The 26,768-nt window shown below is 46.4% G+C and overlaps 1 protein-coding gene across 3 annotated transcripts in view; it reads left to right on the top strand.

Moving 5' to 3' along the window:
* CRB2 (crumbs cell polarity complex component 2) overlaps positions 1–26,768 on the top strand; it is a gene marked incomplete at its 5' end in the record, with an annotated part of 55,408 nt that overhangs the window by 20,089 nt on the left and 8,551 nt on the right. For 2 of the 3 annotated variants that reach the window (XM_083875628.1, XM_083875627.1), the window contains 8 exons: positions 1,654–1,726; positions 10,902–11,594; positions 13,393–13,588; positions 13,992–14,131; positions 14,584–14,766; positions 15,646–15,759; positions 24,103–25,041; positions 25,836–26,392. In XM_083875628.1, coding sequence (XP_083731754.1) covers positions 1,654–1,726; positions 10,902–11,594; positions 13,393–13,588; positions 13,992–14,131; positions 14,584–14,766; positions 15,646–15,759; positions 24,103–25,041; positions 25,836–26,392 — 2,895 coding nt within the window. Of the gene's footprint in view, positions 1–1,653; positions 1,727–10,901; positions 11,595–13,392; positions 13,589–13,991; positions 14,132–14,583; positions 14,767–15,645; positions 15,760–24,102; positions 25,042–25,835; positions 26,393–26,768 lie in introns of those variants that run through there. The other variant, XM_083875629.1, reaches the window with a different exon arrangement.

Below are 26,768 nucleotides of genomic sequence, written 5' to 3'. Positions count from 1 at the left end.
GTGGGGGGGGTTTTGTCATACTCATTCTGTTTCATGAAAGCTGAGTAGGTCCTTCAGGTAGTCCTGGAAGCCATAAATTACCATGGATTAGGTATTTTCCAGGTGTTGTGAAGTGTTGCACTACTTGACTTAGAGCAGTGCCTGGCTAAAAATGGTGCTTTGTTGCCATGTTAATTGTGCAATGATTCATATGTATTTGCTGGGATTTGGAGAAGGTGGATTGTTGAGAGCGTAATTCACACAGGTGAGGCAAAAATATTCTGAGCAGAAAGATTCTGAACACGTCAGTGTTTGGTTACATCCTCTGACGGCAAAACCAGACTCTAAGAGACAGAAATGAGTTCCAGATGGTTGTGGTAACTGGCAAGAAACTAATACTGAGGCTGATCTTGAGAAAACAGACAGGACACCAGAGATGAAAGAGGGGGCAGGGTGGTCCAGATAAGGTTGATAACACATGATATATCATCTTCGGAGCATTCCAAGGCAGGACAGTGAGATGAACCATTTGTTCCTAAACTGCAGAGTCTGGGTGGTGGAAAGGCTCTTGCTGTGGCTGTTCTGCTTCTGCACTGAAGGTAAAACCCCTGCAGTAACTATCCCATTTCTGTGCATAAATCCCACCAGCCTCTGCTGTCCTGCAAGGATGCTGGGATAATGCAGATTATTCACTGTAAGAATGCTCCTGTTTTCTTCATGTGCAACCTAGGTCTGTCCACACCAATTCCTTGCTATCTTGCCTATTTCTTGTTTAAACTAGGAATTTGTCTGGCATCTTACCTGTGTTCTATTTTTAGTTGTTAGTGAAGGGTGAGGCAATGTACTTAATTCTCATTGCAGTTAGTTTAATCCAATTGTGATGTGGATTTAGAGAGACTTAGTAGTCTCGGCTGAGCGTGGGCTGTCTTTTTCCAGTTACTGTTATTAAACAATGCACACTGATAACCTTTTCCACTTCTAAAACTGAACCCATGTATCCAAAGGTGGTGTGATTTGGTGCCTGTGTTTTGCACCTCTGTTGATCTCTGTAACTGTTCCTCAGTTCGGAAGAGGTTCCTGTACATTTTATGAGTTCACCTGTTCTGTGGGATCACCCACCTCATGGTGAGACAGTAGTAAAGACTAATGTGGACTAACTCTGCTTTTTGAGGTTAACAGAGTGCTTTTGTCTTATTTCTCTTTGAACAAAGCAGCTTCTCTCAGAAAACCGTGTTCGATTCGTTTACAAACTCTTGTGGAGTGTGTAAACGTGAGCCGATAGAGAGCCCTGCATCCTCCAAACAGCCGGAGGTTCTGAGGCCCGTCCCGGCGGTGGGGAACCCCCCAGGTGTGTTCTGGGCATTCCGGAGGGGCAGAGCCCCCCCGGCCCGTTCCCCGGCGGGCGCGGGCGCGGTGCAGCGCAGTCCGCTCCGCGCGATCCAGGCAGGCTTTGCCGGCGCTCCGGGGCGGCTGCGGGGCTCTGTCCGCGGGCTCAGTGCTGGCTGCTCCTGCTGCTGCTGCTGCTGCTGCTGCTGCGGCCCGGGGAGCGCGGGGCCAGCGGCCGGCGTGGGGAGAGCCCGCCCCGCACCGTGATGTGGCCACAGGAGGGGCTTGCTGGGCTCCAGCTCCTGTCTCTCCCCGGAGGGCTTTAGAACGGCCACTCTTACACTTGTCATGGAATTAAAGAAAACTACCTCCAGGCCGTACCATGCTGCTCTCCTGCTGCCACTTTTCCTCTTGTTTTGGGGTAAGTGTTTGTCTTCTGTGCCTGATTCTTACCCAGCTGCTATGCAGTAACTTTGGATCAAATCTATGACCTGCCCTTATATTGAACAAATTGGCATCTTACAGTTGGATTTGTAGCCTGAAAACTTTTGTCTGGAAGATAAATAGGCGTTTCATTCTAGACATGTTTTTCCTTCTATTTGTTTCTTGTCTCATCTTTCTCCCTGTGCACATGTATGTATGCATTTATTCACAAGAACTAAAAGTAATTAAGTATTCATGTAATTAAGTATTCAGCTATTATAGAAACCATTTTCTTCATTGGAAAGGTTTGAATATTATGGTTGTGCCTACACAGAAGAAACACAGACTTTTATTTCCATCCTATATGATTTAGAAAGACATCTGGGCACAAGAGGATGGTACCCAGGGGAGTGTAGTGCCAGATACATCTGGTAGAGTATGTGGAGGGTAATCACAGCACAGGAGTGTCTCCACTTAGAAATTTTGAATAAAGCAGATCCATCCTCAAAGTGCGAGAAGCAATGAGGTAACAAAAGAGCCTATCACACTGGTGGGGGGGTTGTTTTGGTTTGTATTTTTTTCCACGCTGAAAACTTTTTTTATAGCCAAAGAATCTACTTGAGTACACTGGGATTCTCAGAGTTCCCAAGACCATGTCTTTGAGTTCCATTGACACCCTTGTTTACAATGTTTTATGTTCCCTGAAAAATAGGTATCTCTGTTTTTTCTGGAATAGATGCCTAGAGATCTGCTGGGCCTAGACATCTGTTTTAGTCATCTAAGGATTATAAGGTCATGTCAGGAACACGTCCAGCCTTTTACTGGAAAGTATGATTGGGATTGAACTGGTCTCCTTATCCTGCCCTCAGCACTGCCAGCCCACTTACCTGTAGGTGCAAGTCAGGTTTAGTTTCTACTGAGCAACTTCAAGTATGATCCATGACATGGAGAAATGGGTGTAAAATATGAAGAATGTTGAGAAAATACAGTCAGAGCCTTTTCTCTGCTTGTGTTTGCTGAATGTGGCACTTCGCATTTTCTGGCATTAGTGGGTGATGTTTATGTAATTTTTGAGATTTGGAGAAAGTTTTCAGCTTTTCCTCTGACTCCTCAACAGTCTCTTTTTTTTTTGCTTCTGAAAGAAACCTCCCAAGATTTCCGTTGCTCTGACCACCTCAGACCATGAATGTCAAAATATGTTGTGATTTTTGTCTTTTTTTTTTCTTTCTTTCTTTCTCTTCTTTGTACCAGCTTCTTTGTCTGGTGCGTTTGCTCCAAGTGCCTGGAATTCTTCTGGCCACAGGGAAGCAGCAGGACTGTCTTTTGTATCTAGTAACCATAGCTACTGGTTTGGAGTGTGAAGCAATTATGGCAGCTTTGTGTTGGGCAGAGGCAGGGCCGGCTGCGTGGAGGGATGGCCCGTCTGTGGCTCCCAGGGTTTGTGCTCTCTGCCCACTGCACTTGTGACTTTTCACTCCTGGAGAAAGCTTTCTCTGGAGCACTGATTTACTGAGAACGTGGCATTCTGTTGAGTGCAGGTGGATGACTCTTCTTGCTGGAGCGGCAGAGCTCGAGGGAAGTGCTGATTTTCATAGTCTTTCCACCTACTCCTATTTTGCAAGGCGAATTCTGCCAGATTTTAACTGGAGTGAATGGTGCTATTTAGGTAGCACTTGTAGGTTTATAAGGCCATAAAGAAATGTCTTTTCTTGCCCTTATAAACCATATAACTACTTATTTTATTTCTAATGACTGAGTCTAAATGTCATTGGAGCAGAGAGTGCCTAAGCTACTTGTTCAAAATTTTTGTGGAAATTCTGAGAATGCAGTTGGCCGGGTGCAATCTGTACCATGAGAGCATCCTGCAGGCAGATCCTCACTATCTCCAGTTGTTTAAAAGAACCCCCCCCGAGGCGCAATGGGGCAGGCTCTGCCTGTGACTCCCCTTTTACTGCTCCTGCCTGTAATGGGAACACAATAGAATAGCTCCCAGCTAATTCCTTGTCTTTAAAGAGATTCTGGAGGGCAGAAGGAGTGTCTTCTCACTTCTGTTCCCACAGCTCCAGCCATCAGCAGGCACAAGAATTCACATACCTTTGGCCTGGAAGATGCTTTGGACGCTTGCTGAGGGAGAGCATGTGCAAGACAAACCTTTTTTTGCTATCAGCTCTAATGCCAGCTCTGGAGATTAGACCGGACATAGGGACAGTTTAAGGCTTACTTCAAAACTGGGGAACAAACAAAACCAATCTTTCCAGCTGTTTTGTTTATTGTCAATGTATTTAAATAAGAATTGGAAATTAAAGCCTGTGACTCACTCTGGTGAACTGAATACACAGGAAAGTCCCTCTCTCAGTGTTTGATCTGTGGAAATGGCTGAGAGATCAGAGTATATGAGAAACATGAAGGTCAGCTTGGAGGAGTCTTCATTAAGGGAAAGTACTGGGATGTCCTGAGCACAGAAGATCAAAGAGTTACTGTGGCAATACATTCAATGCTGTTAAAACCCAGGGATTCACAGCTCCTGTCTTCCTCCCCATCCTAGAGACATGATAATAGAAGTTACACCTTCAAATCTGCAGTAAAACAGTGAGCAGATAATGAACACAGGCTGGCTGGCTTCTTGTTCTGTGGTAAGAATGAGTTCAATTCCCTGAAGTGGTATTTCTGACTAATACTGTTAATGCCTTGGCCCATGATGTTGGCACTACTGGGCCCCATGGATTGGTGCCCACTGTTTGGCACCTTTTAGCAATTCACTGGGCAAGCTGGGGGGCAGAGAGCCAGGAATCACCATCGTCCTTCTTGGAGGGGGTAAATATTCTGCATATTTCACAAGAAGAACTTGAGCTATACCTCTCACGCCTGGATGAATGAAAGTCTAAGTCTAGGCCTTTGTAAATCCTATATAAATATTTTACACCAGTCGACTGTGTACATATATCTGGCAGAAAAACTCTGTCACACCAAAAACCTCGTGTACAAATGTGGTGTGAAATTTGTTGGTCTCCAGTAACCAAGAGAAACAATGTCAGAAGCAGTCTGAGAAGTGATGGACACAAAATATCTGGTTAAAATTGTAATCTGGCAGGGATGTGAGGAGATGTCTTAAATATGTCACCTTGGTATCCAAGGTGGTATTTGGCTGAGACACTGGGCTGGTGTTTAGCCTACCAAAACTCTTCAAGAGACATCAAAGTCATGAATAGCGAGGCTTTTTTTAAAACTGACTCTTCCAAAAGACACTCCTCTTGGCATTGCTGGGATGCCTGGCATTTTGTCAGGCCACTTATTCAGTATTGTCTTAGAAGTCCTGCCTGCTGATTGCCAATGCTGCTTTTGGCTTAGCTAATCTTTATTTTCAGGGTCTGGGTTTTTTTTTTGGTCATAGTGCCATGTCCTGCATCATATAAATTATCAGATCTGATAAGCTGATAACCTGAGACAATAACAATAATGTTTAGTTTCAACCAGCAGTTATATCTCAGAATCCTTTTTCCCTTTTAAAAAATGGGGTGGAAGAACTTGACTCTGGGCCCCAGAGTCGCCAAGTTACTCCAGCAGAGCTGGGTGGTGGGAAGCTGCTGCAGCCCAGGGGCCTAGCAATTGTGATCAAATATTGGTATTTTGGAGGGTTTCCCATTCCCACATCCCCTTTTCTGAGGCTAAATAGAAAAGCCTGCTGTTAAAGCAGCTGTCACAAGTGCCACTACTGTGTTAAACAGGACAGGGAGTGCAGGTTGTGGAATATTTTGGGCTAGGTGAAATATCACTGCCAATTATTGGCACATCATGAGCTTGTCAGCAGTCTCAGAGAGTTTCAGGCTGTGTTTTCTGGTGCTGGTATTACTCAGAGCAGATGCTTAGTTCAGGTCTGGATAGAAAGGTTTTAATCTCTATGTGTCAAGAAAGAAATGGGGCTTCTAAAGGGATGTGTGAAGCCACCTGAAGAGGCCTTGTACCCTCCCTGAACAGGTACATGGAAGGGGCTTCCTGAGGAAGGATTTGGTTTTATCCTGACATTCCCTTCCATAGCTGTCCTTCCAAAGTGAGCAGGGGTGGGGAACAGAGAGGGTGAATGTGAAAGTCCCTTTTCAAGCCTGTCCATTTCCCTTTCTGGTTGTGTGGATCTTGGGAACAGGCCAAAGTGTGTCCCCTTTCACTAATCCTTTACACTGACCAGGATAGGGAAAGATCAGCAGAGGTCAGCAGGGATTTACTAATATAAGCACATGCCTTCCTGTTGTCATGGAGACCTAACTCTCCATTCCTTTATTCAGAGTTTATTTAGTAGTTGTGTTGCTCTGAATTCCTTCTGGTGGGTGGGTTCCCTTTCTACCCTTGGCCTCAGGATCTTTCTCCAGTGGGAGGTGTGCTGGGACAGAGCAGCAGGAGCACAGCCTGGTGAGAATTGCCCCAGGCTGGGGTTTAACCAGTCGAGGTTTTGGAAATTGGATATCCCTCAAGCTCCGTTACTGTTGTGGTGCAGCTGGGACCTGTGGTACTCTGAGAATCCTGTTCTTGGTTGTAAACCGAGGTTTTTTCAGTTGTTGTAGTGAGTAGGGCAGGTGAAAAACATTTGAAGGAAGCTTCTTTCCACTTGAGGTGGATCTGGCTTGTCCAAGCTCATGATCAGTTTTTGCTAGGCCAGGAAATAACATTCTGGCAGCCTGAGTCTTCTGGGAGCTGTGTCTGTGGTTATGACCATTTTGCACAAGTTGTGCACAACATTTTCATTTTCATTTTTCATACATTTCATCCATTTTCATTTTTCACCCAGTACAGGGCATGTTCGTGAACAGGTATTCAGGGATGGGGATTTTCAGTAGGTCCCACTGCCTCTGCCTGGATTTTTCTTTGTCCTTCAGTACAAAGGAAACTGTGAGCTGAGAACCCCGATGCTGCCTCTTCCCTGCTGGAATTTTAAGTGATCATTAAGACACCTTTAAGGTAGTTATCATAGCAGAACTGAGCAGCTTCTACAAGGTCAGGAGTGTTTGCAGATTGACAACATTCATCCTCCATCAGAGTTACCCAAGACTTTGAGAAAGCAAACTTGTGAAAAGCAAACCCCCAAAATAGAAGCCAGTGAGTAATGCTAAAGCAGCATCTCTAATCACAGAAGTAGTTGCCTAACTTCTCATTAATTTCTGATTTTTATGGTCAAAAATCTCACCATTGCAACTTCAACAAGATCACACAGTTCAGGTATAAAGTGTAAGATTATTAAAGTCATTTATTAAAACAGAGCCTGGTAATGCAGCTTATTTGCCTTAAAGTGTTACAAAAGGTCACAAACTTCATCGTTTGAGGAAAATCTTTGTCAGCTACCTTTAAAGTGTAAAACCAGTCCTGTCCTGACAGACCTCAATGAATGCTTTATATGGGACTCTGGTAGCCTTTGAAGTTCCTCCTAATCCATCCCTAAATGCCTGGAACTGTTCTTCAAAGGAGCTGTGGTCTCCAGTTTCAATTCAGCACAGGCTTGCAGGATGGTATGACTGTAGTACACTTCTAATGTTTTTTTTTTCCTTTACAAATATCACTAATTTATATTTTTCGTGTGAAATATAAAGGAAAACTTCTAAATGTCATTGTTAATCCAGCAGCATCTACTTTGGTGAAAAACTATAAACTCTTGTCATTCAGTGATTTGCTTCATCTGATTTTTGCTGTGTCCATGAAACAGCATAGTCTGAACTACACGTTTTCATGGTTCTTATATTGTGCAGCAGGAAAAGATAATTTATTCATTTTTTCCTACCAGCATTTGGTGCATATTCATGTGCTATTCACATTCATATATTAATCTTCCATTCCAAAACTGAGAGCAGTGAGTGTATGCCCTTGGACTGATGGTTGAAAAGAACTAAATCAGAACTAAAAACATCAGATGTGCTCTTTGTCAAGCCAGATGTTCAGCACTGCCGTGGAAGGAGTATTAGGGTTAGAATACATTCACACAGGGGCATGTTTTGTCCTTGGGAAATATTCCATATTAGTACAGGAGTGCTGGATACAGGGGAGTGTATGACACAGTTTGGGGTTGGTGCTGTTGTTGAAGCCTCCACTGAGTAAGTCAAACACGTGGGGGATTTTCTGCCAGCTGCAGTTCACAGAATAATTTGCAGTTATTTAGGTAAGTTTCATTTTTTGTGATTTACACTGCAGTGTCCTCAGCCTGCTCCATGCATGCCCTGTGAGGAGTGCTGTGTTACTTCAGGATATCTGTTCCAGAAAAGGAACATTTTCCTCCAAAATGCTGTCCTGCTGAAGGACATATTTTAACCGGTGCTACTGTTGATGGTTACAGTGAGTTTTGAGCAGACCAGAGCTCTCCCTGTTACTTCACTGCTGTCTTTGGTAGCCAAGAAGGCCTTTGCACTTATTAGTGAAGTTTTGTGTTATCTGTAGTTGAGCTGTATGATGGACCAAACCAGAGAAGGTACAAAAAGGTGTGTCTGTTGTGAAAGAACTTCGGGAAAGGCAAGAAATAGCAAAGGGCTTTGATGTTTAGCTTTACTTGCAAAAAGCATTTTGCCTGTGTTCTTCTCATGGAAGCAGAAAGCCACGCATGGGCCTTGGCAGTGACTCAGCCTGGCTATGCCAGCAGTGCCTGGGGATTCTGTGGAAATGGGAATTTCTTTGCAGATGGAGTGTGCTGCAGCTCCTTCCCACCAGGCACCGGACTCGGGCTCCTTTTTTGTCCCAAACTGTGCTCCTGGCCTCCGGAAAGTGCAGGCTGGGGCCGGTTACTCATTAAGCCTACAAAGGCTCATATCTCCTGCCTGGTAAAGCTCTTTTGCGAATAGTTTCCTGGGCTTCCACTCTAATTGCCACAGAGATTCCAGGCAGATTCCGTCATCCTTGTTTTCTGCCTGACTGGGAATCTGAGAATAAAAGAGTTGATGGCAGAATAATGGGATTGCTGGACAGTGCAGGGCTCAGCAGCCCTCCCCAGCATCACATGAGAGGGGAAGGGAGGGGTGGGCCATGGAGATGATGCTGGGAAGAGAAAGGGCTGCCTAAATCCCTGAGCACCCTCCCTCCCCCAGCAGCACGGCCTCTTAAAAGAAGACTTAGAAACACTCCAGTCCTTGGTGGGAGGAATTTGGGGGAGGTCAGGGCAGGGGCAGGCTTTTGTAAACCAAAGTTTCCTATAAATCCCTTTCAGGCCCTGAAGTCGGTGCCTCCACCTTCAGGTACAAAGAGACTGAGGAGCTGATCGGGCAGAGTCGATAGAGCACCACTGACACAAATTAACTACCGGGGGTGGATAAGGTGCACCAGAGCAAGGCAAACATGACCAAAACTGGGCCAGGATAATGCTGGCACCAGCGAGAGGACGGGGAGGTCAGCTGGGGAGTGATGCTGAGGTGTATGATCCTGGCAAGTTGTTAGCATGGAGCATGGCAGGGTGAAGCAACATTCCTCATGGAGCAGGGAGGGCTGAGGGAGCTGCAGGGACTGGGGATCCTGTCTCTCCACCTGCAGCTTTGTGGGGTTTACAGAGGCTGAGGCCTGTCACTGCCTGGGTCATGGCTACCTAGAGAGGGCAGCAGAAAGGGTGAAGAGCTGCTTGCCCAAAGACTTCGAGTGATGGCTTGACTTCCAGCACCAGGGAAGTCTGGATTGTCTCACCAGTAGCAATTTCTTAGATACCATTTGCTCCTTCATGAGTTTTATCTCTGCTTTGAGACCATTTTTCATAGACATTTTCCAAACATCTGCTATATAGTTGTTTGCAGAGTTACTTCCAAGTTTGGATGTTTCATAACACTTATGCAGGAATCAGGCTGGGATATCTCTACCACACAGCTTCTCTCTTATTTATCTTGGAATTGAGTAGAAGGAAAAGCTCTGATCTCAGAAGGCCACAGTGGGATGAGGTGCTAATGACTGCTGCCTTTGTGGAAGGCGAAGTTCTCTGTTTCCACTGCTTTTGTCCCTTTATTCTATTTTTGGTTGGTTTATGTCTTTTGGAAAGTGCTTAATTGTGGCATTGAATCCAGGACATACATCCTAATTCTAACATAAAGGTCGTTATCTCCTGTCCCCTGGGCTGTCCTGCCCTTTGGCCAATCTGCCCCTCGTTTCACAAAGTAAATCTAAAATTTCTTTTGGAAAAGAAATGATGATTCCTCCTATTATTCCATTCTGCTCTATTTTAAAACACCTACGTTGAACACTTTTAAAATTGTTTTTAATGTTGTGTATCCTACATAATCTCATTTATAGGAACTAAATTTGCAGTTCAGTGGGCACATCCTGTCACATTTACAGATGCTGGAGTTGCTTTAATGTGGCAAGAGCCTCTTAAACACTGTCTTTGTGTGGACAGCAAGGCATTGTGGCTCAGTGTCAATTAACTGATCACAACCAAACGCTCCCAGATTTAGGGGAACCTGGTCCCAACATTAGTTCCTGGTGTCTTGTTAGACTGGTGTTTTGGCTCAGCAGGTACTGATTGAAAATGCCATCAGCACGGTGATCTCAGCAGTCTCTGCTCCTCCTTGCTAAAAATGTCCTGCTGTGTAAATTTACATGTCTAACACGAGGAGAGGGTGAGGGTCAGTGGTTATCAACCTGAGCTGCCTGATGTAATCAGAGACCCTGTGAAATGTGCCCATTTGGAGTTTGCCTTGGGTTATTTATGGGAGCATCTTCAAATCATTTCTAGATTAGCTAAGAAAAAAATTGTATCCCCGAAAGGAGCAGCTGGGACATACAGAGCTGCAGCCAATACCTGAACTCATCCTGCCTCTCTGGATTTCCAGGCACAAATGCTGTGCCCTGCCAGTGAAAGGGGTCATGGAATTTTACACTAAGTTAATCTTGTGAATGGATTTAAGGTGATATGTGTCACTGCTCTCAAAGTGACTCATGGATGAATAAGCACAAGTAAAATAGTTGGTTTGTGAGTGTCTCCTGAAAAGTCAGGTTCCTGGTTAGCCAAAATGGCAAGAGATTCTTGATTACCACCAAATGAAGGGCTGTTGTCTTCTTTATAGTAAATGTTTGATTCTCCAGTATCATCCTCATTTCCTGGCTAGCTCAGCCCTTCGGAGTGTGGAATTTAGGTGGGCAATCTTGGAGCTGTATGTGAGGATTGTCAGAACTTTTTCCTTTAGGGCTACAAATGCTGACTAACAAAAAGTCTCTTATCTCATCAGGAACTTCATATTCTGAAAATGATAGTGGCTGTTCCTTGTCCCCATGTGAGAATGGGGGGACCTGTAAGGATTTGGAAGTGGGTTACCAGTGCACATGCCCTGTGGAGCCTGTAGCCTACATGGGCATAAATTGTGAACTCCTCTATGATGCTTGCATTGAACATAAGTGTCCTGCCCACATGACCTGCACCGGGACTCCAGGACTCCTGGAATATCAGTGTGTGTGTACACCTGGCTCTGCAGGTGCTGACTGTGACAGTGTTGATGAGTGTGAGAGCAGCCCTTGCACAGCCCCTGGGTTTGAATGTGTGGATAGCCCCAGTGGATACACCTGTAGATGCCAGCTGGATGGGGAAGGCTGCCAGGCAGAAAGCTCCGTGTGCTCCAGCCAGCCCTGCCTGAACAACGGCACCTGTGTGGAGGCCGCGGGCGGGTTCCGCTGCCTGTGCCTGCCCGGCTTCAGCGGGGCCACCTGCGGGGACGACATCGACGAGTGCGCCTCAGGGCCCTGCAGGAACGGGGCCATCTGCAGGGACAGCGCGGGCCAGTACAGCTGCTTCTGCGTGCCCGGCTTCCAGGGCTCCAACTGCGAGATCGACATCGACGAGTGCGCGTCCCGGCCCTGCCGCAACCACGGCACCTGCCTCAACCACATGGACCACTACCAGTGCCACTGCGCGCCCGGATACGCAGGTACGGCCGCTCTGCCTCAGCGGGGCGGGCACTGCTGGGCTGCCTCCCTGCCTGCCTCACTGCCTCACAGCCTCCCTACCTCACTGCTTCACTGCCTCCCAGTCTCCCTGCCTTGCTGCCTCTCAGCCTCACTGCCTCGCTGCTTCACTGAGCCTCTCTACTCCCCCAGGGTCTGGGCATGGCTGTGAGTAATGCTGTAGGGCAGCTTCCAGGCAGTGCTTGGGGCCTTGAATTCACCATGCATGAGGCATGGTGTGGGTGTTGAGAGACAGGGGTCCAAGAGTGGAGTGTCTGAGACTGGCGTACTAGGCACGAGGTAGCTGTGATTAGTTCTCAGCATGAAATTAAGAGAGATAATGTAACAAGATATTTATCATCAGGAAATGGATACTTAGTGTTTCCAGGTATAACTTAGCTCTGCTGACCTGGCCTGTAGTTCCTTGTCCTGTCCAGCAGGAGTTTTTCCAAGGGAAGTACTTGTCTTTTGGAAAAAAGTATCTTTTAGCTGGAGATTTCCAATTCTTTCATGCCTGGTGAATGTTTATTTGGCATATGATTTAAGTGTTTCTCCTTTGTGCATCTGTGCTAATGGTGACTCAGAGAGGAATCCACACCTGTGAGTTGTCTGTGAGAGAGGCAGTGGGGGGCTCTCCTTCCCCCAGCCCTGCTTATCAGAGTGGAATGGAGTGGAATGTGTCCACATCTGCCTGGTACCACCTTGCACATGAACTTTCTCAGCCTTCCTCCTGTTCACAGACTGAAGTGTTTAAAGAGTTGGGCTGCTGTGAAGGAATGCTGCTGATTATCAGTGGAATGAGAAGTTACAACATCAGGAATGTAGTTCCTGATGCTGACTCACTCTGATAAAAATGAGGAGAGATGAAGGAGAAACAAGACAGAATTTCTATGTGGGCCCTAAGGTTACTGGTGATTTTGAGTATCAAGCTTAATTCTGTCTTTGCAAATCAGTTTCTTTTTTTATCTTTATGCTGAATCCTCAATTCAGGATTGTGGGATTCCCTGCCAAAGGAGCAATACCCAGGCAGCTGGAGGAGTTTGTTGTGCTTCCAGTTATTCTGATGTCAAACATGAGGTTTAGCCTTGGGATTCAGTTCTTCATCCAGAGGTTTCAGCACCATTGGCTAGCAAGGCCAGGTTGTTTCCTGGTGCTTGCAGCTGGAATTTGGGTGAAGGAAGTTCTGTGTGGCTATTGAGGGGTTTGAACCAGATTAGGGGGCCCACATTCCGCCAGGATTAGGATGGCCATGCCCACTCTGTGGGGAGCCTTTGCCAAGGAGGGCAGACTAGATGGATTGATAGGTGCCACTGTAATGAGTAAGGTTTGGAGGTGATGCCAGGCCACAGGCAGCTGGAAGAGGTGGAATAGAAATAAGATAATTGCATAGAAATCTTTTATGAGGTCTTGTCTTGTTCTGTCAGGGAGGCTGAGACTTTGTACCAAACAGGTGTTACTTGCTGTAACCAGTAGTGGAGCTAACATTGTATTTTTAATAGCATTTCCCACTAAAATCATCTCCTAACATCAGGTATCACTGTAGCCAGTGTTTTGCACTGCTTTAGTGTTTTTTTTTCCTGGGTATCACAAACCAAGTTACAAACAATTGAAATAAATGGAATTTATTTTTGGAGAATCAGATTGAGATCACTCTGGTAGCCAGCTGGGGTTGATAACTGATGACATAACAAGATGAATCTTGTGGTTTCATGTCAGATTTCCAGGCAGTACACACACACTTCTGTGGATTTGTAACAGGTGTTTTTCTGTTTTTTAACAAAGGTGTGAACTGTGATACTGAAATAGATGAATGTGCTTCAGAGCCTTGCCAGAATGGGGCCCTGTGCAATGACCATGTTGGGTTCTACACCTGCACCTGTGCACCAGGTTATGAAGGAACCCAGTGCGAGGTGGACATCAATGAATGTGAGAGCCAGCCATGCCAGAGCAATGGGACATGCCATGACCTCATTAACAGGTGAGAAACCAGTGCTGGGGGCAATTAGACACCAGGACTGATCTAGAGGTGTACACAGTGTGCCCTGTGAAAATCAGAGTAGAAAGCTGTGGAGGGAATTGGATTTAGTGTTTTGTACATTGAGTGCCAGTAACAATGATTTGTGGCAATAAGGGAAAAGCCTCCTCCCAGTAGAAGAACTCAGGAGTGCTTAAAGGAAGGGAGGAACAAACACAGAGAAGTGGTTTGCAGAGCATGACCAGCACAGACAACTGCTGAGAACATACCTGTGTGTCTGAATTTACCTTTGCATGGGTAATGTGTGAACACAAGTGGGTGTGAGCACTGACAGCTGAGCTCTTTTGCACTGGAGCTTTGCTGGCCAAGGCAGAGCTGATGCCTTGCTGTGTTTGGTGCCCCACAGCTACCATTGTGACTGCAGTGACACCGGCTTCGAGGGGGCCCACTGTGAGCTGGACATCCTGGAGTGTGCCTCTGACCCCTGCCACAACAGTGCCACATGCCTGGAGGGAATCAAGGGCTACAGCTGTGCCTGCTGGCCAGGTGGGCTGGGGGCTCTCTGCTCCTGGGGTGTGTGGGCACATGACCATGGACAGCATGTGTTTGATTCCTGTGTTGTAGTAGAGAATTAATGTTCATACTGCATGGCCCCCTGTGAAATTTCATTGTCTGGGACAGTGAGACTGCACTGCTGCCCTTTACAGGTCATCCCCAAATCTAACTGACCTGCAAAAATCACCCTGATTCTCAACCAGTTTTCTTTCTCTTTTCTGCCATTTTCCATCATGAGTTCCTCTATCATGAGGTGATGCTTTCCTGCAAATTGATGATTTTGGCTTTTGTATTTGACATAGTGGAGAAAGCAAAGGGCCTGAGGACTCCCAGATGAACTGCAGATCTGGGGGCCTTGCTCCCTCCTTTGAGTCAGCCACAGCATTTGGGAGCTGAGCTGCAGTGAAGTTGTGCAGGATGCTGACAGCAGTGTCTCGTGGCAGGTTACACCGGGCAGGACTGTGAGGAGGATGTGGATGAGTGCGTGACACAGCCCTGTCACAATGGTGGCCTGTGCCTGGAGCGCTCCAACCCAGCCCACTACGGGACACAGCCCCACTTCCCCAGCAACTTCAGCTACAGCCAAGCAGCTGGCTTCCTGTGCCAGTGCCAGCCAGGCTTCTCAGGTGAGCTGCACTCAAATGTTCATCCTGTCTGCACTGGGTGGTGCTGCTGTTTGAGGAGATGGGAACAGAGCAATGTTATCTCTGCTACAGAAGTCTCTTAAAGACTGGTACTTCAGAGGGACTGGCAGCCTGATGTATCAGGAATGTGCTTCTGCTCCCATTGCAGACAGCTGAATGGCATTCGCTGTCCAAGCCTGTCTCCAGGCTGAGGCAACAGCCTGTGCACTTCCTCATGCTGCCATGAATACCCTCTGGCTGTGCAGGTGCCAGGGTGTTTTCCCTTTGTCAGTCTCTCTGCATATGGCAGGATTCATCCCTAGGGAAATCTCTGAAATTCCTTATCAGAGGAAGCTAATTCCCTGGACTCACACATTACTATTCCAGGTGTTTTCTTGGTGAGACTACTCTTATGGCAGCAACTATATAATCAGAGGAGTTTCTTGGTATGGAGCTCTTGGAGCTAGAAGCTCTGTGGATGTTCCACTGAAATATCACCCTTTCCATGGATTGGAGATATGTGTAAAATGCTGGATTTAACAGCTAGGAAAATTCCCTTGTGGGAAGGCATAAACAATAATACTTTATTATTTTATGAGAGAAATATGAGTGTTTGGTCCACTATTGCACAGATGGGAATGGTTCAGATGTTCTTATCTTGCCAGTGTTTGACACTGGAAAATCATTTCATAATTCATTTGCCCGCATTGTTCCATGCTGGTGTTTGTGTGCCAGTACCTGCAGAGACATGCTAGACTTCAAGGAATTCTTTTGCATTTTTAGGTGAAAGAAAAGGAGTGCAAAACTTACGACTGCAGTTGTCATTTTTGTTTCACTGCTGCACAAGTGCACTTTAGAGATGTTTGTGTTTTCACTTTCCAGGGGAGACCTGCTTTACCAACATCGATGAGTGTGAGTCGCAGCCCTGCCAGAATGGAGGGCGCTGCCAGGACCTGGTCAATGGCTTCCTCTGTCAGTGCCTGCCTGGTTATTCAGGTAACCTGGGGAGTCAGATCCTTCTGGCTGCCTAATGCTGAGCTGCTGTATTGCTGCCTGGCTGCAGGATTCCAGGACTGAGCTGGACTGGGGGTGTGCAGCAGGATGTCTGCAGTTAAAGGCTCAATTGCTACAGAAAAGCTCTGTGAGTGTGGGCAAGTGAGTTGATAGGCCATGAACTAGATTTGGAGACATGAGATTCAACTGCATAGAGTCTCTAAGATCAGAGTATCCAGGACATCTGTATCTGGGAGTGAAAGTTACCTGGGAGAACAGTGGGGGTTTCTATACATGTAGGAAAAATATAGCCTTTAAATAAAAGAAGGGATGTTTAACATTCTCGTTGTCCCAGATTGTACTGGCTATAACAGATTGGTTCACCAGCACATGAGCATCTGTAAAACATCTCCATTCACTAACACCCCTGGATGATAAGAGCCAGCCATTTTTGGCTGAAAGCAGTGATCTGCTATGTTAAGAGGTCAAAAGGTCTTTGTGATGTGAGCAAAGGAAGCCGCCTCTGTTTACAAGGGAATGAGGAGTCAGGATTCTTCCCCAAATGCCCTGCCTGACCCTAAGGGTTCAGTTTGCTGGTTGAGAACTCAGGAGATGGTGTGTCAGCCCTGCTGGGAAGATCCTCTGCTAACTGGTACTATACCTCATCTTTAAAATAGTCGTTTTCAGTCTTCTTCATCTTTAAATTCCATATGTGTGGGGCAATTTAACACCAGGGTAGTTTATAAGAAAGGTGATCCCAGCACATTTCTGGATTTGAGATGTGGGTGACTTCTCTACAGTGTTACCAGGCTGCCATCTCGTGGGAAAAAGAAGCCAGAAGAAAACCCTGCCTCTTAATTGGCAGCGGCAGGTAACAACATTCCAGAGACTCTCTCAGGCCTTTATGGCATGGGAAAATTTTCTGTTTTCTTTCTGTGGTTGCAGTGGTTGAGCTGTGTTGGTTTAATTCTGCCCAGCTCTTTCCTGGGAAGACCTATTACTTTCATTCCCAGGATGTAAAATCAGCTTCTAGTTAACACCTTCTGTAACTGAGCTGAATTGTTTGTGGGGTTTTCTGGCCTATCTTGTTTGCTAATTTAGGCCAGATCAAGAAAAATTTGCTTTTGCAGACGAGGCCTTTGAAAATCAGCTTTTACCTAAGCTCGTTATCACTGCTTTCTCAGGCAGTTACAATGCTGTACTCTGAACTGAGATCTTGTCCAAAGAGATGGTTTAAAGTTTATCCTTCTTGTCAGAATTCCCACTCACATTTGTGCCCTGTTCTCTTTTCCTCCTGCAGTGCCCCAGCACCCTCACAGAGCTCAGAATTTCATTGTGCTTTGCCAAGCTGCAGATCTGTTTAATCCTTTCGAATTCTTAGCGTGCTCATGGGCAGAAAAGCTGACAGAAACACGGGCTGATGGGCAAAGGAGTGCTAGAGTTCATTCTGTTGCATCAAATTTGGGTTCATTAGTACTTGAAGGGGATTAGGAGCAGGTTGCTCTTCTGGATATTGCTTTTGGTAAAGGACTTTGTCTCAGCTGAGGTAGTTCTGACACATTAACACAGCGAAAGGCTGGGAGCGGTCTGTGGGATCAGTGAGTGCGTGTGGAGGAGTGAAGCTGACAGGGAAATAATAGCAATTAATCTCCCCTCCTTTGTCAATTAATCTCAGTACAGTCATGCTGGGTAAACAGCTTATTACTTCATATTAGGATCACAGAACAACTCTGTGAAGCTTCCCATAATGTTTCTCTTCAAAACACATTTCTGTGGCAGCTCAGGTCTGCCATGAACTTGGGTTTAAGCTGCCTCCGCTGATTAAAGTGAACTTGCTACTCTGATGAAGAATGCTTTCTTGGGGTGGCAGAGGCTCCTTCTGTGTGTTTGCTTCTTCAGTCTGAGGAATTTGGGGAGTGTTTGGATAACAATGAAAGTCAGGAGAAATTCTTTCCTTGTAAATTAACTGTCTCAGTGCTGTCTCAGTGTAGTGCAGGCGGGTGAACCTTCTCTCTGAAACGTAGTTGTTGTAAAAGTGGTGCCTCATTCCTGAGAACAACGTAACAGGTCCTTTGTTCAGCACATGGTTTGTGCTTTAGCAGAGGATACAGGTACCTGAGAGGATACAAGAAGTATGAATCAAAAGATTGCATGGGTACTAAAAATGAAGTGAGAAGGAGAGGGAATCTTGCATGCTCTTGGAAATTATGTCAACTGTGGTCAAGAGACAAAGCATATTAGGAAAAGTCCGTCTTTCAGGGGGAAAAGAAATCCAACAAAACGAATTCTTAATTTAATTTTTTTTCAGAAATGGTTTCAGTCCATCAGGTATTTATTAGGCAGTAGGTTAGGGCAGGACAAGAAAAAGACCTGTACCTTCATTTGACATGGACACTGATTTTTAACGTGCAAAAATGTTATCACTGAAGTTTGGATTGATTGTTTAAAAAGTTTGAAATGGCCTGAGTGATCCCACTGGAGCTGGAGCTGTGCTCAGGCAGAGGAGGCTGTGCCTGCAGCAGGCTCTGGGCACACGATGAGGGGGGCCGAGCACAGCGCTGCCATTGCACACATCCAGCCCCGGGCTGTGGCACCTTGTGATCATGGGAACATTCTGAGCTCCTCTGCACAGGCTGAGGAACACTTCCACTTTCATGAGAAATCACAAGGTGATGTGGTGTGAATGTGTCCCAGTGTAATTGGAGGGCTTATTGACCATCTCACTTTGTTCAGCCATAATGTCTTTGTCTCCTTAAAGAAGTAGAAACCTTCTGTGCAGCAGCTATAAATGGTGACTCTGTGAGGGTGCCAGCCCAGATCAAATGGGCTTGAATTCCTGGGTCATGGGTCAGGAAATAAATGGGAGATGCTTCTTCCTTCTAACCACCTTTGGATAGATTTAATTTTTTTGTGCAGGTATTTCTTAAGTCAAATTTGTTTTAGAGACGGAGCCTCTAGAGCAAGGGCAGCTAAAAGGTTAAGATAGTAAAGAGATTAGAGGCCTGTTCCACCTTCAACCAAATCCCTTTTGGTAAATATAGCTGAAGGGAGCTAGGCAGCACTTGGTGAGGCTCCCCCCCTTCCCTTCTGCTCCACGTTTCTTCTCTCTGCTGGATCACAGCTCCATGTTAATCAGACCTTTTGACTTCCCTGTCATCTGATCAGAAGGCTGCGAGTGCTGCTTGTGCCTGGTGCCAGGTGAGAGCAGAATCTGTGCTGGGTGCATTGGGGTGTGAGGGATTTCCAGGCAGTAGTGTCCAGGTAGACTCTATGTGTGTATGTGGAGATAAATGTGTGGGTGCACAAACCAAAATGGGCATCATTTTGAAGACATTGAATGTTCTACAGTCTTCACAGTTGTTACACTTTATTGTTGCAGTAGTGGCTGAATGTGCACAACTGCCTGTTTGTTTTCTCCTGAACAATAACAGAAGGGTCAGAATAGCTAACAGAGATAATGTTCCAAATCTGTGCTGGGATAGGTCTGTGTGTGCACAGGTCTGTGACTATCTGTGAAGTTTTGACTCCAATCTAACACTCACCATATCCCTCTCACTTCAAGTATCTGTAAAAGTGACTGGCATGTTTGGATTCAGTAAAATTACAAAAGTGAAATCACTAGAGGAGTTGTTGGAATGCTTTTTTTAATATCTTAGTTATACTGCTAATGGAGATTCCAGACACTGACATGTGGGAGGTTTTGTTTGCTTGGACCTGACATTGATACAAATAGAGACTCCCAAGTTTGGAGAAAAGCTCCCAGATAACATTTCTTCATAGAAATAGGAAACTTCTCTGGGTCCTTACAACACAAAAATACAATTTGGCCTCCAGAAATTTTATAATATGAAAGTAACTATATTAAAAAAGAAAACAAAACCAAACCCCAGAACAATAGAGGAAAAAGGAGATTGCAACAGCTAATTTAATGAGGTAGCTAATGAGGAAAGAGGGAGTTTTGATTGTGCACTGCCATATCTGAACCTGTACATTCAGCATAATGCAGGGAATTTCCTTCCATCCAGTTTGACTCCAGAGAAACAGGTCATGGTCATTAAAACCTGAGACTTTTCTTAGTGAGTACAGCAGAGTGGAAATGTCTGTGCTCACAGATCCCTGGAACAGGGCACAGGGAGGAGGAAAACTGCCTGATGAACCCTGATTCCCTCAGTGGGGAATGTGCAACAGGGCCCAGGTTCACTCTGCATTTGGAACTCCCCTTGTTTCTATGGTTTAGATATTGCACAATGGTGGAAATGCAGCTTTTTGGCTTAGCCTATAAAAAGAACATTTTGGCCTTACTCACGGATTTGGCAGATTCACCTGGAACGCAGCAAGGGCAGGAGATTGGCTCTTGGCTTTGCCCTGCTGGGCTGAGGCTGTGGGCACTGCAAGCCCTGGGAGACACAGAGCAGGAATATGCTGGGAGCACACATTCCTGGTGTCAGCACGGACAGGGGCCAGCTGGGAGGGTCAGAGCCGGGCTGGATTAGACCTGGCGCAGGGCAGGGCTCTGCTCCCCCGGCTCTTTCCTGCAATCCCTTCTCGTGTGGCTGGCACCAGCGAGTGCTGCACACACTGCCCTGTCAGCCCAGCCTTTTTGGTCATCCCTCCCCCATTTCACCCCCAGTTTTTTTTTCCCTTTACTGTCACCAATGTCCACAAGGAGTCGGCCATGAAATCTGTGCTGATTGGCGTGATCCTGAAGGGAATTTTTCTGCTATCAGGTAATGAGATGTGTACAGTGCTTGCAGTGTGTCCTGCCTGTGTGCGTGCCTGCCCAGGGTAGGGGGCTGGCTGTGTGGCGAGTGGTGGCTGGAGGCATGAGGAGGAACCTGAATGGATTAGAAAGGAAGAATGTTTTTATTTTGAAGAGACTTAAAGTTTTGTTTTGGAAACTTTAAGGCAAGCAATTTCCTTGTTGCACAGGTCTGGCTGACAGCTCCACAGTCCCTGTGCTGCAGTTCTGCCTTGCAGTGCTGGGCATTCCAAGGCACCGGGACTGTGCCCAGGTGAGCTCTGGAGACACACAGGTGTCTCCCGGCTCCTTCTGGGAAACGTTCGATTTGCTTTCTACGGATGTTTTTGCAGTTTTCATTTTTCCTTTATTGATTGAAAGCTGCCTTGTTGAGGAATAGCTTTTGTGGCTGTAAGTCAGGACAAACCCTTTGGTGGTCAGTGCTTTCCCCAGCTCCCCCCGCTCCCTCGCCCCAGCAGCGCGGTGGGAGAGCGGCAGAGCCGGGGTTGCCATGGAAATGGCAGTAATTGTGCAAATATGATTGTGTCGGGGTCCGTTTGTTGCGGCTAATTCTCTGCCTACCCCCTCTCCCTCCCCTCCTTTTTCCTTTGGATAATCATAATACAATCCCTAATTAGGATGCAGCAGGGAAAGGTCATTAGGAATTCAGCTGCCTCACGGAGAGGGCAAGGCGGTGCTGGCCGGGCAGCCCTGCTGAACTGCCGTGTTTCAAGGAATAGACCTTGTCCTTCAAGGTTTTCTGATATCTGACAGCTAAATTAGAATATTTCACTTCATTTGTGCTTATTCTTTGAACATTTTATGTATCTGTTGAAGTATCTGATTCTTACACTGCATACAATGAATCTTTGCTTATTAATACCAGCCAGTAAATCACTCCCTCCATTCAGGCAGTGGTGAACTGTGTGGATTTAATCACACTTACATTTACAAAACAGGACTGTTCCCACCACTCTGAACGTGGTGAAGGATTTGTATTCGAATATTTGAATATATTGGAGGCTGTGAAAGCTCAGCCACTTCTGAGTGTTTCTAAGCCAGCCCCTGTGGGTTGGTGGCTTGGGACTGTTACCTCAGACACCGCTGAACTAATGGAATGTTTGAAATCCTTGACTCCAGATAGCAACCTTTCAGATACCACTTGTCTGATTTTCAGATAACAAGTTCCACTGCCTTGCTATTGTTAGTCTTTAACTAGATAAGGAGCTCATTAAACGTTTGAAAGTCTCCTAATGGTGTAATGAATCAGATTGGTTGCTTTTACTATTGATGGCTCAAATAAAAGTAAACATTTCGGCTATGAAGTTTAGAGGGAACAGAGGAGACTACTACTTGTTTACAAGGAGAATAACTTGGTTTTGTTACTTGTTTATGTCGAACAGTCATGTCTCCCAATTTTTTATTTTTTTTAAATAAACCTGAAGAGAGATTCCTATGCTGCTCTTAGAAAAAAACAATTAGTTTTGAACAACTTCTTAACATTTACTTCCCAATGGGTCTGCAAAGACACAACTGTCCATGTCTTGGAGAAGATTGGAATAATGGATATCCAGGATCTGTACTTTTGGAAGCTGTAGTGATGTAGCTCCAGATAACTGCTTAGTAAGTCTTCCAGGAAAAAAATTGCCATTAGCCAGATTTTTAGAACTCTTGTGCAATCTCCTTTTCACCCACTTCAAACAAAAAAATCTAAGAAATCAAATCAGCTGCATCCCTGGTGTTTAATCAGCCACCAGCCTGGGGCTGTGCACCCACCCTGGAGACAAATGCCCCACCTGGTGTGAGGCACTGGGAGTGTTCAGGGCAGGAACAGCCCAGGCAGGAGCTCCTGCTGCTGTGCCAGAGAGAGCTGAGACCTGCTCTGCCTGGGAATGTGGAATGGGAACATGGGCCTCTCTCCTCCCAGCCTTCTCAGAAATGCAAAAATTCACGGCATCTCCTTTTGTTATCCAAACCAATGTTATCTTCCCCTCATTGCCCTGGTAAATATCAGCAACTCTGATCTGAAACAGCAGCATCTTGAGGGGTTGGGACTAAACCAAACCTGGCTTTCCTTATTCAACAGCCTCTCCCCTTAAATCTGACTGCAGACTTGCCTCCTGCAGCTTGGAGAGCCCTCCAAGAAACGCCACTCCACACAGTTATACTGCTCTACTGATTTTTCCCAGTTGCAATTGAAGTCTTTTCCCAAACTGGGATTCTCCAGGCCCAGTGATATCCCTTATACTCTGTTTATTCCAACACATTTCCTTCATAGCTTTGTGCTGCAATCTTAATTATGTTCCTGCTCTTTCCTTGCTGAGCAAGCCCAGCAGTAAGAGGAAAAGGCCTGTGCTGAGGTGGTGAAGGTACTATTACTTACAGAACAGCCCTGGCACATCTGGAAAGTGCAGAATTAGAGCCTTGCATTTCTCTTTCAGTGCTTCCCAGAGCTCTGTCCCTACACTGGCACAATCAGACAGTTCGGAGCTAGAAGCTGGTGCTCATCCCTCTGCAGAGCTCAGGGGACAAACCATCACTGCAAATATTCAAGAATCTGTGTCTTTGCTAAGTTTTTATTTATAATCACACATCAAGTCCAGCTCCAGTGCTCCTAATGCCCCATCTCCCCTCATCTCTGTGCCCCAGGCAGCTCTCTAATCTCTTTGACATGCACATTCTGTCTAGTGGCTTTTTTTTTACAAATGTCCTTTGTGTTTTGATTCCCCTCCTTTGTGTGTGAATTCCTTCTTTTTCTTCCTGCTGCCCTCGTTGTGCTTGCTGGCTGGATCGGGTGTAATGCTATTAGATTGGGATAATCTGTGCTTGGTTTATCTGTGGGACTGTCTCTGAAGATTAGTGAAAACCAATGTTATGGGCTAGATAAAGTGAACTGGTTCAGGGCTCTTCTGTCAGTCTGGAGATGCTCAGGAAAATGACAGCAGATTTTCATTTGCCAGATTTGGTAATTTACTTGAGCCCCTTTGGGATCCATGTGCCGTCAGGAGACACAACTGCAGTGCAGGACCTCACCCAGTTCATTTCTGCAGGACTGGGCAGAGCTGAAATCAGCTTAGTGCCAGCATGGCAGAGTGCCTGTGGAGCATGTTGTCTTTGTTGTTTGGTAATGAATTGGGTTTTGTGAGTTTTACAACTGGTGGGTCGTCTTGGAATTTGAATTTTTTTAACTGGGGCTTTCAGTAACTTCCTTTTTTACTGCTGTCTGCAACACTGGTGCCTGGAACATGCTCCAGTCAGATCTATAGACCTACCTGGTCTTTCAACATACCAAATCTATTAAGACAAAAGCATAAATTCCTTGTCTGTGCTGTTTTGGTCCTTCCATACCTTCTGCATGTTGACTGCCTGTGGGATTTCAGCTTGAGACAGGACAGCAGTTGGTGGGGGGATTTGGGCTGACAGGCCAAAGCTCTATAAGTAGCACCTGGGAGGACACAGAAGTTTGGTTTTCTTGTTATTGCACCATCAGCAAGACCCTCTGAGTGAGTGTGAGGCCCTGGAGAGAACTGGGGAGGGCTGTGCCTGGCAGGCTCTGGGAAGGAGTCCCAATCCTACAGTGAGATCCCATCTCTAAATCTCTTTTGCAGGTGTGGAATGTGCTGTTAACATCAATGAGTGTGAGGAGGGTCCCTGCAAGAATGGAGCTGTCTGTGAGGATGGCATTGCTGACTATTCCTGCCACTGTGTCCCTGGCCAGGATGGCACTACGTGGGGAGGGAAGAACTGCTCTGTTGAGCTCACTGGGTGCCAGACGCACGACTGCCAAAACGAGGCCTTGTGCATCCCAACCTACCAAGCTGAGAGCCATGGCCACCTGTGCCAGTGCCAGCCTGGTTTCTATGATGCCACATGCTCAACACCAACAACGTTTTCCTTTGCTTCCAGAGGGTATCTCCTCATGGAGCTGCCTGAGGACAGTGAGAACGGGAGGGGCGCAGGAGGAGCCAACGTGTCCCTGCGCTTCCGCACCACTCTGCCCAGCGCTGTCCTTTTTTACCAAGGCCATGAAGCTGAGTACTTGTTCCTGGAGCTCTTGGATGGCATCCTGCACGCAGAGCTGAAGAGGGAGGATGTTGGGTACCCGCTGTTTCTAAAGGGGCTGAGAGTGGACGATGGCCAGTGGCATAAAGTGGAAGTTGTTGTGCACAGCACAGTGCAGCTGAAGCTCTGGCACAGCTCTTGTGAGGCTGGGGTCTGCCTGCAGAGCTCTCCTGTCCCACCAGGCATTGCTTTGATCCCACAAGCCTTCCTGAACCTGTATATTGGAGGTACTGAGGATCCAATGGCCAACAACACACGGAGCCAGCAGGGCTTTGTGGGCTGCCTGCAAGACTTGCAGGTGGATGCTGAGGCCGTGCTGCCGGCAGATCTGCCACTGGGGGAGTTGTCCCCGGCGAGGCCGGGCTGTGACCGCACCGAGTGGTGCCTCTCCCAGCCCTGCTCCCACGGAGGGCTCTGTGTGGACCTTTGGGCCACCTTCAGGTGTGACTGTGCCAGGCCCTATGGAGGCCCAGCTTGCTCCTATGGTAAGTGCCATGGCATTGACACCTCTCAGAGTGTACTGCAGAAGCTTCGATGTTAGCTCTGGAAACAGGACTTTCTATTTGACTGGGGGAAAAATAAAGCAAAAGCCTCTGTGAATAAAATTCTCATTGATCCCTTTCCTGTTGTTTCCTCCTGCAGGAGTGAAACAGTCAGTTTTGTGGTGCAGGTTATTCCTAGTAGAGGCTCTGACTTCACCTTTGTAACAGATCTGTGTGAATGCAGGGGAGCAGGGATGTTGTTTTACTGTGAAAAGTTGATCTTGAGCTTCTGAGCTGAGGTGAATAGGAATGTATTACTTTATAGATAATCTATAGAGTGTTAAAGCCACACCACTACAGAAGCACTTTGACAATTTTGAGTTAAAATCATATCTATTTGCATTTTTTGCTCCTGCAAGGCTTGTATTAGTATTGGGGTTTTTTTTTCAATTCTTCTGAGCCCTAAAAATGGCATGTACTGCTGTTACCATATCTACAAATTTTAAAAGCAACTCTGTATCTCAAAAGTCCTTGAGTAAATCTGCTGGGTTGGAAAGGACTCTGCTAGACATGTATTTCACTCTCATGCTACTTGGATGCTTGAATTTGTGCCCTCCAGAGAAAGCAAGGACACATTCACCTACTATTTAGTGTCACAGACCTGCGGGGAGGAGCATTGTTACCCTGGCACACATGGAAAACGTTGAGAAGAAACTTGTGCTCCTAAGGAGCTGCATCCCCATGCCAGCTGAATTCCCTTTATCTCTGAGCTGAAGTCTGTTTCTTTTTTCTTCCAGAGCACCCAGCAGCAACATTTGGCCTAGAGAATTCCACCAGCTTTGCCTCTTTCACCCTTTCTGACAGCCTTGGTGCAGACTTCAACCTCTCCTTTTTCCTGCGGAGCCGGAAGCCCGATGGTTTGTTACTGCAGCTGTGCAATGGGACAGGCCCGTGCCTCACTCTGTACCTGAGGGATGGCCAGCTGAGCATAGAGATGTCACCTACAGACACTGTGACCTTGCCAGGGAATCTGGTTGATGGGAGAAGACATTTGGTAGCCCTGTCTTTCCAGGGAGGCTCTGTGAGTGCCCTGCAGTCAGACACCTTCGTGGAGCTGGGGCAGCTGCCAGCACAAGCCCTGGGAGATGGCTCTGAGGTGTTTATTGGGGGACACCCGAACTCCGACAGTGCAGAACTCTGGGGGGGCTATTTCAAGGGCTGTTTGCAGGACATCCAACTCAACAGCCACCGGATACAGTTTTTCCAGGTGGAGAACAACACTTTGCTAGAGGAACTCAATAGGACTCAAACTGGAAATCTTGTGAATGGCTGCATCTCTGATGACACCTGCAAGGTATGTGCTGTGTCTTGTTTGTCTCTATGTATGCAGGGGTTTGTTGTAGTTCTGTTATTACACAAAAGTCTGACTGCTTCTGATACCAGAAAGAGGAGAAGTTTTTTTTACATATTGAAGAGCAATGGTTGTCTGTGCTCCCACCTCACTCAATAGGCTACATATGATTTTAACACTGAGTTTTCTCAAGCTCCCCTGTAGTTTTTGGGGTTTTAGAACTTGGCCAGTGGCTTTTGTGCTGCCCATCTCCACTTTGCTGACCCCACATAGGTTCCAGACTCCCCTCCCTACCCTGTAACCTTGCCAGCCCCTCCCTTCATCCTGTTCCAATTGCACAACACCTCTTCCCCAGGAATCTGCCACAACACAAGCTGAA

The sequence above is a fragment of the Zosterops lateralis genome, assembly GCF_965231275.1.
Source record: "Zosterops lateralis genome assembly, chromosome: 20".
Lineage (NCBI taxonomy): Eukaryota > Metazoa > Chordata > Aves > Passeriformes > Zosteropidae > Zosterops > Zosterops lateralis.
Note: the sequence above shows the minus strand (reverse complement) of the source record. Positions and strands in the feature narration are given on the sequence as shown.